Here is a 12,281-nt window from a genome sequence, read left to right on the forward strand (position 1 = left end):
TCACAACGAGTAAAAATAGCAATGCAGATTAAGACTAGATGATTTCCTAGGCAGATATTGATTTGGGACTATATTGGGTGGAAGTGGGCTACAGCCGAAGCATTGCTACTTGGGCACAGAGATATCGGCAGCCCGCGGAGCTCCACGTCTGGCGCAAAGTCACCCTTTCTGGGTTACTGGACAACCAAATGCTGCCCTGACTGAGCTCCGTGGGGCTCGACGGCCGCTGCCCGTCCAGTAGTAGTTACCTATATAAATATAGAGGAGACGGTGAATAACCCTATTTCAACAAACGGTGGGTATTCCTTTAACACACTGTATAGAGTGTATAGTCCACGTCCAGTAGCATTAACAGCAGGTCATTTGTATGTTGTTGTGTCGCAGTGCTCTGTCCATGTTAGGTCTGATACTCATAGCCTTCGGCACCGGAGGAATCAAACCCTGCGTGGCGGCATTTGGCGGAGACCAGTTTGACGAGGAGCATGTAAGTCACCAAACTTTCTCTTTAGTTTGAAGACCCAGAAGTTGGTACTGTTTATACTGTCTTTGAAGGACACAGTGAAACAATATCGGTAAAATTAATCAAAATTTGTCAGTAGAAAGTACTATCCATTGATAATGGAAGATTTTGATTGGGTCACCAAGATAAAAAATGTTGTTAACCAAAGTATTACTCTCTATACAATCGCTTCCCTGCAATTCACCTTAGTGCCTATAGATTTACGTGTTAGTTTTACAGCCTGTAAAACTAACACAGGTCACAGGCTCTGCGCTCTCATGGCTCACATCTTACCTGGCAGACCGAACCTACCGGGTAACTTGGAGAGGATCCAGCTCAGAGCCTTGCCCACTCAAAACTGGGGTTCCTCAGGGATCAGTCCTGGGTCCCCTCCTCTTTTCTCTGTACACCATCTCTTTTGGGTCTGTCATTCAGTCGCACGGCTTTTCTTATCACAGCTACGCAGATGACACCCAACTAATTCTCTCCTTTCCTGAGTCTGAAACTCAAGTAGCAGCACGTATCTCGGCCTGTCTGACTGACATCTCCTCGTGGATGTCCGCACACCATCTGAAACTCAACCTTGACAAGACTGAGCTCCTTTTCCTTCCAGGGAAAGGCTCGCCTACCCAAGACCTGACTATAACAATTGACAACTCTGTGGTAGTCCCCACCCAGACTGCTAAAAACCTGGGTGTGACACTTGATGACCAACTCTCCTTCACTGCTAACATTGCTGCAACCACCCGATCATGTAGATACATGCTGCCAGGGCTGGACTGGGACAAAAAATTGGCCCTGGCATTTTTGGTCCAGGTGGCCCACACCCACCGTGATTGGTCAGACACATTCCCTGCAGACAGTCCTCTTAAAATATGCGTGCATTCTATGATATGAGTTTCCTAGTGTTCAGCGTTCATGTGATCGTTTTGGATCCTTCAAGAGGGGTGTCAAGACTTATCTGTTGATCTTACACTTAAATAATTCATTCATTCTTAGAGTTATGATTTGTATATTTATGGTATTTTTGTTATTTTGTATTATTGATATTTTAAATTGTATTGTCATTATTGTTTTTATTACTATTTTTCTGGACAAAAGTGTCTGCTAAATACAATAACCATAACCCTTTCCAAACGCTACAATAAAGCTGAGAGTAGTATATGCCCTGGAAAAGAGCTAATTTAGCAATTCAAGGAACACTGATGCTATCAACACTGATTTTATAGATCATACAGACTTTTCAGCTACCCAACAGGCTAACCGCTAGCATTTTCAATGTAAGCTTAGCAGTTAGGTTACCTAGCCACTAACTTTAATGTTACAGCCAAAGTGCTTGTTATGGTTATGACGTGAGGCGCACATAACGCGTGCGCGCACACACACACACACACACACAAAAATTAACCAATGGGCCGCTGTGAGTTCTTTATGGGCCGGCGCGGCCAAAAAAAACAAAAAAAAAAAGGCCAATTTATCGGCAATTCGGCCCAAAAGTGCCTCGGCCCACCGGGAAAATGCCCGGTATGCCAGATGGCCAGTCCAGCCCTGCATGCTGCATAACATCAGAAGGATACGTCCCCTTCTAACGCAGAAGGCGGCTCAGGTTCTGGTTCAGGCTCTAGTCATCTCACGTCTAGACTAGTGCAACTCCCTCCTGATTGGCCTCCCTGCATGTGCCATCCAACCCCTGCAGCTCATTCAGAACGCAGCAGCTCGACTTGTCTTCAACCTCCCCAAGTTCTCTCACACCACACCGCTCCTCCGCTCTTCACTGGCTACCAATTGCTGCCCGCATCCGCTTCAAGACACTAGTACTTACATACAGGGCCACAAACGGATCAGCCCCAGCTTACATCAGGACATGGTCAAACCATATACCCCAACCCGCCCACTTCGCTCTGCATCAGCCAAACTGCTTGCTGCCCCCTCACAGCAAGGGAGAACTAATCACTCAACGAAATCCAGACTGTTTAATGTCCTGGCTCCCAAATGGTGGAATGAGCTCCCCATCGACATCAGAATGGCTGAAAGCCTACATATCTTCTGCCGAAGGCTAAAAACACATCTCTTCCGACTACACCTTGGATAAACAAAAAAACAAAAAAATTCTTGAACCTGCACTTTCATGTCTCTTTGTAGCTTTGCTTATTTAAAGCTAATGTACTTGCACTTACTACTTGTTGTCTCGAGTTTGAACCTTCACAGTTGAAAGCACTTAATTGTAAGTCGCTTTGGATAAAAGCATCAGCTAAATTACATGTAATGTAATGAAAAGATAGTTTCTTCAGTCCTTCTGCAGTAAAAGACAAAAAAAGTAATGGCATCAATAAAAGCTGCTTAACTGTTGTGCCACAGTAGTTCACTCATAAACATTCAGTACAAGGTAATGGGAATAATACCAAACAGAGATTGAAAATGAAAAAAAATTGAAAGTGTGGGAAACCCTGTGCATGTACCAGTTGTGACGATCAAAAAAACTGCATTAATCAATGTTTTTGGTATGAATGTTGCAGCCTGGTCTCACAGAATTCCATGAAATGATCACGAACTGTTAACACCGCATTACGTGGTGTTGGCACGGAATGTGTGAAAATTCCATGTGGCCACCACGGAAAACAATGCCAATGTAAAGTCAATGAGAAGATGACGTAACATTCAGAGCTACTATGGTAGCGAGTAGTATGAAAGCCCGAAAATTTGCATAGGAAAGTTGGTTGGGGTGGTGGATGGGTCAAATAACACAGGACTTTCACCCAGGAGACCGGGGATCGTGTCCAGCGTGTCACATTTCCTAAACTGTCGCTTTCTTCTTTTACTAAACCCAACCGTCCCGTTCTTCTGTTCCTAAACCCAACCGTCCCGTTGTTGTGGTGGAAGTTTCATGCAACAGAGTGAGTAAAGATGTCTTCAATAACAAAAGATGAGGAAAATCAAACTGTCTTTGTTTGTTTTATTACTTTCAAGCTTTCACAAAACATCAGAGTGCAATGTGGAGGAGTCATAAGTATTATTGCTCAATAGTGGACAGCTGGTTTTCACCGCACTGCTACAGAGTGCAGAGAAAGAGCTCTCAAAGTACATGCAGAATGTCAGCATCCTTTATACAGAGAAAGAGGAACACTAAAAGATGAAGCACCCACATGGTCATAAGTTGAACCTTTAAAATCAGGAACTGTCGCTTGTGTCTGAGTGTGGTAATGTCTCACAGTCATCCTGCTCCTACAGCCTGAACATGCCCTCTTCATGACCTTAGGTTGAACCACAGAACAAACTGTCAGTTATGCAGATGCTGACGTGACAAGATAACACAAAAATAGTTTTCCATTTGCTCTTAGTAACCTTTTTCAATCCAACAGTGTTTCTGTGTTCTTGTTTCGAGTAAGCATAATTCATAACTATAAAATTTTCCATTACATTTTTGTCCCGCGTGTCATGGAAACGTAAGCCCGCCCACGACCTTTTCCTTAATTTAAGAGGCCGTGTTCATTTTTTTGGAATTCTGTGAGATCAGGTTGAATGTTGAATTAAAAGACTTGTTGTTTCAGTGTTCATAATGCGAAAGTCATATAATTATGTGTTGCGTTTCAGCCTCTTTTACCTCATTGTTGTTGTTGTACATTAAAAAAAGTAAAAGATCTGCAGCTAAAGAGCCAGATAGTTTTCTCAGGAGTTTGTTGAGACCAAACCAGAGCGAATATGTGAATATTAAACTTACATTCATCAGGTGGACACAAACATGACTCCAAATGTGGCCAGGATAGCTCAGTTGGTAGAGCGGGTGCACATATACAGAGGTTCATACCTAGGTGCAGAAGGTCCAGGGTTTGAGTCTGACCTGGGATGATTTCCTGCATGTCTTCCTCACTCTCACCCTTTCATTGCTTTTCTATCATTAAAGGCGTAAATGCCCAAAAAATAATATAGACCCAACAACAGAATAGACTCCAAATAAAAAATAATGTTCCTAAGTCTATGCTGGATTTGTAAATGAAAATAGACAAATGGTCCAAAATAGACAAATGCAGCTTTGATTTAAAATGTAATAGAAAAACATGTTAAGAATGGGTTACACAAGATTCTACAGTGCTAGAATTGCATGGTATCCATTAAATTAACACAATAATCACAGTGTTTAGAAAAGTAATGTATAACCTTAACGAGGACTTAAAGATCACAGGAAACAATATTTGAAAATAAATAATTTAAAGCGTCTCCTAATTATTCCATTGATGACCTCCAGGGCAGCGAGAGGCAGAAATTCTTCTCCATTTTCTACATGTCAATCAATGCTGGGAGCCTCTTGTCAACTGTGATTACACCCATACTGAGAGGTACACATTCTTAATGTTCAACACATGTTATATATCCAATGAGGTTGACTGCGTGACTGACATCACTGTGTTGATGCTGTTTACGCTGGAATATCTCCTGCAGGGGATGTGCAGTGTTTCGGTGGTGACTGCTACGCTCTGGCCTTCGGGGTTCCTGCAGTTCTGATGATTGTGGCTCTAGGTGAGTGTCCATCCAGCTGTAACATCATCTAGGCAGGTGTAATCAACATGTAGTAGTCTATTGTAGTAGTGAAAGTACGGACAGGGACTGCATAACATTCTCTTCACTAGGGCCTGACCGTTATGGCTGGTAACTATCGATATTTGAAAGTTGAAAAAAAAACAGCATATGAGGGTCAAAACATGCAGCCTATAAAACATTTTTGTATGTAACTTATTACATAATTATACGCTAAAATATGTATTGATAAAGATATAGCTGTGATAAACCAATATCAGCTAATAATTTCAGCCTTGTCGATATAGTATTAGTGGAGCTCTGATACTTCCCCATAAGTGTTTTGGTTCAACGCAATTAAACTCTGGTTATAGCTGCTTGAGCTGCTCAATGGTCAAGAACTAATTACTGTCCCTCATAAGTGTGAATGCAAGCAACAGCAGCAGCTGTGTGGATGTGAAATCTACGGATACTAAAGAACTGCTTAAAAAAGCCATAAAACAAAACATAAATGCACTTTGTATGCCTCCAGGATATACATTTGAGTTTACTTAATGGTTCCTATCTGCATGCCGATAGCATGTTTGTATGAAGTCAAGCTTTTGACACCCTGGGCTTCCTCTTTATCAAGGTCCCTCCTTATGCAACCTGACAGTCAGTTATCTTTGCCTCTGAATCCCCACTAAACCTTTTGGGATTCATGCTTGGCTGACCGCTCCCTGTGAAAACAAGTTGTGTTTTTGTTACTGGAGGGGCCATTTGAGAGTGAGACAAAAGTACGGGCCTCAGTGTTTTAGGGGCTCTAAGCTTGTATACAACATGATAGATTTTATTTCTCTTACGCATTTGACAATCCATTGTAAGAGGATAAAGCATAATATAAATGGTAAACCATTCTGTCAGATTCTGCTGTGTCTTCTCATGTTGGTTAGGAAATAAATATATAGCTGATATGAGCATGTTGGTACTTCTCTTACACGGCAAGTGGAGCAATTGTTCCCAGCACAACAGCTGAGCCGTTGCCAACATAAATTGTTTTCTTCACTCCTCTGAGTCCAGCCTAACTCTTCATCCATCTCGTGCAGTTGTGTTCACTGCTGGCAGCGTGCTGTACAAGAGGAATCCTCCTCAGGGAAACATCCTGTTGGAAGTCTGCAATTGCATTGGGGTAAGTCATCTCCCAGTACTCCCGAGATGATTTATTAAAATGCAAATGGATTTATTCAGTTCTATTTGTACTGTCCACAAAACATTGTGTCTTGTAATAAAAGTATGAATTTCACACATTGCCTCTGCCTGTGTTTCGTTCTGAGCTGTCCCCTTTTTCCATTTTCATTTCTGTTATCGTCTTTTGGTTTGCAGTTTGCCATCAAAAACCGCTGGAGAAGATGGAAGTATGACCCTCAGAGGAAACACTGGTTGGACTGGGCTGAGGAGAATTACTCGGTAACAGAAGGACTTACAAATCACTCTTCTTTAGAGTATTTTCTGGGGATTGTACTCAAAAAGAGCATTGGTGGCTTCATAGCATCAATAATGCATCAAGTCTATGTGTTTGTGTGTTAACAGAAGCGTCTGATCGAGGAGATTAAGATGGTGCTGCGTGTTTTGATGCTCTACATCCCGCTGCCAATGTTCTGGGCTCTGTTTGATCAGCAAGTATGTGAAGACACAACACCTATGATCCAACTCCACAATTCATACACCATGTACTAAAGTTTAGCGCACTGAAAAAGTCAAAAGAGGCTCTAGGGTTGGCAATGGTTTATGACCACATACCTGCAAAATGTAAATGAAATAGTGGCTGGGTTAGCTCAGTTGGTAGAGCAGGCGCACGTGTGTGGAGATTGACTCCTTGCTGCAGAGGCCACGGGTTTGACTCCGACCTGCAACCCTTTGCTGCATGTCACTCTCTTTCCCCTTTCATGTCTTCGTCTGTCCTGTGAAAATAAATGCCTAAAAATGCCCCCCCAAAAAAGTAAATGAAATATTATAGTGTTTAAATCAAGTAACATGAGGTGCTTCTCATGTCGCTTAAATTGCCTCGTCGACTCCTCCAATTGCCTCCCTTTCCCGCATCTTAGTCCCTTCCACCGAGGAGGCACGGTAGAGACGCGAGGAAATCATCGGAGGAGAGAGGAAACAAGCAAATGTGTTTTAGAGGGATGAGACGTCCTTTCCTCTGAAGCGTCACATGAATACGTCAGCTGTTTGAGCGGAGTAAGCATCTCCTTCAGCCGCACAGCTTCCGGGAAGGCTGCTCTTGTGTATCCTCGCCTATAGCTCCTCAATGATCCCCCCTCGATGCTCGCTCCTCGGGGCAGAAATAAGAGTTTTGAGACGGCCTTCACCGAGGAGGGACATAACAACTTCCGGTTCAGCCGAGGACCGAGGAGTCGAGGAGCTATCAAATAAGTGACATGAGATGCAGCTATTAACAGTCAGTGTTTTTCTCTATTGCAGGGTTCCCGCTGGACGCTTCAAGCCACAAGGATGAACATGGCTTTTGTAAGAGTTTCTTTCATGAAATGACAATGGTGTAGAAATGTTAAAAAGCTGATAACATCTTTTATTGCACTCTATCAGTGGGTGGGTTTGATATTCATCTGATTGCACATCTTGTAAAACAGATTTTACCTTTGGTTGGGCGTTGTTGCAATTTATCTTTTATTCCTGTAATTTACGGTTGTTTGTGGTCGTAATAAACCATTCAACTGGTTGAAGTGATTGGGCAATACAAACCCTGCACATCCTGTTAAATTTATGAAGTTAAATTTTAAATGGCTTACCTGTTAAGTTTTTGTTTTTGTTTTCTTACAGGGAAATACCTTCGTTATTAAGCCTGACCAAATGCAGGTACGTGCAGCTCCTCCTGCTCTCACCAAATTAGGAATAATGCACAACAAGGTCTTCTGATACAAGAAAACACTAGAAGAGGTGAATAAGGAAGGACTGTGGCATCCTTAAGCCGCCACCACATGATCTGCGGTAAAACCACTCTGCACTGGTTGTGCCGTTGTTTTCCTGAGGGGAGAGCGGTGGAGACAACTCTGAGGAAGCGCTACACTTTGCGCCACGCACTGCTCTGAATTGGCGCCGAGCGCTGAGCTCAAAGTTAAAACCATTTCAACTTTGACCTCGTTGCCGCTGACCTTTCAAGGCACAACCAAAGCCAGAAGCAATGATGACGTATACCTACGCTTTGCCTCTCTGCTCTGCGCCCTACCTTGCGGTTTTACCTCTTATCGTGTGTAGGTGGCTTCAGATTGCACTCATACAATTGTAAACTGCAAGAACAGAAAGCTGGACAGGCATACAGCCAATGAATGACCTTTAGAGGTAATAATAGGTGTATTTCTGAATGTTGGAGAGAGTCAGGCTAGCCGTTTCTCTTTGCTTCCAGCTTCTATGCTTAGCTAGGCTAATTGCCTCCTTGTTTCTAACTCCATACTTAAAAGGAATACTTCATGTCACTGCAGTGTGGGTAGCTCACACAGACGAACGGTGTTTGACTTACCTCAAATTTTGTTGGAAGAGGGTGAATATTGTCCATTTCACCCACTTTTCTTCAAGCTGTGCTTGTTGTAGTAGTAGTAATCATTTAATTTTCATTTCAATAGACAGAGACAAAACAACAGAAATGGTATCATCTAGTGAGTCAATCTAATACCTACATACTGCTGTGTGTATTGGATATATACTTTTATGGAACACCTGCCAGCCACTTTAAAAACATATATTGTGTGTGTGGCACATCTCAAGTAAAGCACTAAAGACGATGTTTGTCATTAATTCTCGTGAAAACACTTTTGCAGCTGTTAATCACTGCCATCTTGCCATGTCTTTACAGTTGATAATGAATCATAATCAATCTCTCATTCACATATAACTCTAACCTTTATGATTTTATGAGGTTTAGTGAGCTTTTATAGAGTCATTTAACCACATTTTTCCCTCCCTGTTGTCTAGATGTTGAATGCCCTGCTGATTCTTCTCTTTGTGCCCATCTTTGACCTCATCATATATCCGCTCGTTGGACTTTGCAGAATCAACATCACGTGAGTAGAAGCCTGTTGTTTTGGATACTCCCATACTCCTTTTATTGCAGTCTCTTAAACGGTAAAATGAGCCATTATATCCCACAGATACAAATAAAGGGTTAACAAATGAAGGAAATCTTTTCTAATTACTGATTCTAATAATGTATTTAAGAGAATAGATCAGGTTGTAAAGGACATATTTGCAACAGATGGCATTGTGTCACAACAAGGGATGGGGCTGTCTCTTATCAGGCAGAAGATCAGTGAGGACACTGATGAGGAAACCACTTTTCGGATTTATAAAGTGATAAAGCTTGACTCTGAATGAAAGGTGTATAAAAGTGTTTACTGTTGTCCTTCAGGCCTCTGAGGAAAATGGCTACAGGGATGATTTTTGCAGCGCTGGCCTTCGGAGCGGCCACACTGGTAGAGGTTAACGTTGTGGTATGTATGAGCAGCAATCATAAATCTTGCACCTAATACAAAAATAAAGAGACACTTACAAAAACACTTACTTACTTACTTACTTACTTACACACACATATATGATTATTTGCATGCATGCACAGCCAGCCAGAAAACATGAAAATACCTTAGACTACATAGACTTGCATCATGGAAAACCTGGAATTCTGCTTTCCAGCCCTGGAAGAAAAGAATAAATTGACCAATATGTCCTGATAAAACATTGAGCTGTCCTTAAGGTTAGGTAATGTAAACTGTCACAAGCCCCTGAATTTATTTTTGTATGATGTCCTCATGCAGCAGCTGCTAAAATTAGAGCTGTCTTCAGGAGGTCAATTTGAAATCATGTGGGCAGCTTGCAGATACTGTGTCTTTTAAGCATTGGTGCCAGAATGGAAACGTCATGGTATAATCCTCTTGGCCAAATGTGTCTTCATATACAATACTATTTTGATTCTGGTGAAATAAGATGCCAAAACTGTATACAGAATATTCTTTTGAGTAATTCATGTTCAGCTTGTGTTTTCCATTTTCTGCCATAATAAATATGCACTTCCCAGAATACCCAGGTTTTATCTATTGAGAATGGTAATCACAACCTTTAGTAATTTAACTCTTCGTAATCCTTTGAGCATATCTAAAAAGGTCCATGAACCATAAACAAATGGCATGTATAAGTCTTAATGATATTTATTTATTTATTTATGAACATTTATTATAGGATCAGCCCCATGAGATGCAGCATCTCGTTTTCATGGGGGTCCTCCGGATCATGTATAGAGCAACAGAACAGCAGAACAACAGAGTAGATACAATCAAACAGAAAAGAGATGAAAACAAAAAAACAAACAAAAAAAAAAAAAAAACAACAAAAAAAAAAAAAACACATATAATAATTTCTTTAAAAGACTTTGTTCTATGATATTTATTGATTTCCCTTTTTGTCTGCTAGAAAACGGTGGTAGATCCTGCACCTGCTCGGAGTTGTCTCCTGCAGGTCTTTAACCTGGCAAAAGCTAATGTGAGTCTGAAGATCCCCGGCAGCGACCTGTTTCCAGAGCCAATCCAATACCTTCAGGTAACCAGACGGGAGTAGGGAAAAACTACTTTATATACCATCCTGTATGGATGCAGAGAAGTTCTCAGTGAACAGGTTTCCCTTAAATAGATAACTTGTTTTTTCTTCTTTTACATTTCATACAAGTCTGGATTGTAGACTCGAAATTGACCAGAAGACTGATTGTGACAGTGCAGACCTGTGCAGGACTGGTTTAACTGCTCCTCAGATCTCTGCAGGGTAAATCCAGACAGCTAGCTAGACTATCTGTCTAATCGGAGTTTTCTGTTGCACGACTAAAAAAACTTTTGAACATGCACATGTTCCACTAAAACAACGTGCGTGTGGAGCTCAGCGCCGCCCATGATGATTGTGATTGGTTTAAAGAAATGCCAATAAACCAGAGCACGTTTTTCTTCCATCCCGGAATGCTGTGTGGACTAGCCATACCCTCCTTTGCAGCGCCGTGGAGGAAGGTCTGGCAAAGCGAGAATATAGTATACATAACAGAGAAGATACAAACATATGAAGCAGATTTATAATATTATATATAAAATATTTAGAGAATAAACAGGGATCAACTAATACTAATGGGATCAGAAGGATACTGTTAAACTATCAGCATGCAGTGTACCATGTAACACAAAACAATGCACAGAAATTAGTAGGTGCACAAAAGCCTGAAGCTGAAACTTCATTATGAGAAGTAAAAGAGCTCAACAGAAACAAGAACTTTTATTTTCTAATAGTGATTTTGTCAGATTTGTTTTTCAAACTTCAACCCCGTGGTCTCTCTGTGTCAGGACCCTTCAAAATATGAGTCACTTCCACTAGAGGCATCCAGCAAGGAGCTGAAGATTCAAGTCACCTTCAATGGAAAAACCTCAGAGTGTAACCACTCGTTTGAAGAACAGAAGGCCTACAGCCTCATCTTGTACCCAGACACTACTACTGGAATCCAGTGCAAACATGTAAGTGCCCCTAACAGTTGGTTCAGTTTTCTTTTCCAGAGCATTAAATATTCATAGCTAAATAAGCAACAGTCAGAGTTTAACATTTGTTGGACTGTGTGAGTGAGGTTTGATCAGATTTGATTGACAGTCGTCCTGGCAACTTAAGCAAACAACCACATAACTGTTGTACATTTTGATTCACATCCTGATTGGTGCAACATCTGTTATGATTTGACACTATGAATAAATTGATTTGAATTTCACAGAAGTGTGTGACATCTTATTCCAACTGAAATAATGATATCTGTCATGGGAAATAACCAGTTTCAACTTTGTCAGATTAGTGTGTGTTCATGTAGGACCCCATCATTCATAGCAAGAAGCTGAATTAAAAAATGCCTTTTCAGGGCCTTTAAAAAAATAACATTCACTGATGGTGAGTGCTGATCTCTAGCAAAACTTGTTTAAGACTGTAAAGTCAAAATATTTGCAAAAACCATAATTCAAATTACAAGAACAATAATTAATCAGTTAACGAGAATTGAAATTGATGTTATTGATAGTCTTCTAATTCCTGTTTTTAACATTCCATTATCAATCATGCGAATGATCAGATGTGATGAAACTAACTGGGTAACGGGTGCGTCTGCAACTAAATGCAAGGCTTTTTGAAGTTGAAACCTTTGTGCTCTTAACAAAGCAAATTACAAGTAGAGGCAGTTTGTAGTGATGAACCCATGGATATAATTACTGAA

The 12,281-nt window shown here is 41.1% G+C and overlaps 1 protein-coding gene across 1 annotated transcript in view; it reads left to right on the forward strand.

The window, feature by feature from the left end:
- Nucleotides 1-12,281, forward strand: part of slc15a2 (solute carrier family 15 member 2) — a 30,535-nt gene that overhangs the window by 13,290 nt on the left and 4,964 nt on the right. Inside the window, exons 5-16 of the mRNA XM_039818317.1 lie at nucleotides 385-484; nucleotides 4,743-4,833; nucleotides 4,937-5,014; nucleotides 6,097-6,179; nucleotides 6,374-6,457; nucleotides 6,581-6,670; nucleotides 7,475-7,519; nucleotides 7,832-7,867; nucleotides 8,981-9,069; nucleotides 9,414-9,495; nucleotides 10,469-10,594; nucleotides 11,377-11,584. Of these exons, the coding sequence (XP_039674251.1) occupies nucleotides 385-484; nucleotides 4,743-4,833; nucleotides 4,937-5,014; nucleotides 6,097-6,179; nucleotides 6,374-6,457; nucleotides 6,581-6,670; nucleotides 7,475-7,519; nucleotides 7,832-7,867; nucleotides 8,981-9,069; nucleotides 9,414-9,495; nucleotides 10,469-10,594; nucleotides 11,377-11,584 (1,112 nt within the window). The remainder of the gene's footprint in view (nucleotides 1-384; nucleotides 485-4,742; nucleotides 4,834-4,936; nucleotides 5,015-6,096; nucleotides 6,180-6,373; nucleotides 6,458-6,580; nucleotides 6,671-7,474; nucleotides 7,520-7,831; nucleotides 7,868-8,980; nucleotides 9,070-9,413; nucleotides 9,496-10,468; nucleotides 10,595-11,376; nucleotides 11,585-12,281) is intronic.

This window comes from Perca fluviatilis, chromosome 12, assembly GCF_010015445.1.
Source record: "Perca fluviatilis chromosome 12, GENO_Pfluv_1.0, whole genome shotgun sequence".
Classification (NCBI taxonomy): Eukaryota; Metazoa; Chordata; class Actinopteri; order Perciformes; family Percidae; genus Perca; species Perca fluviatilis.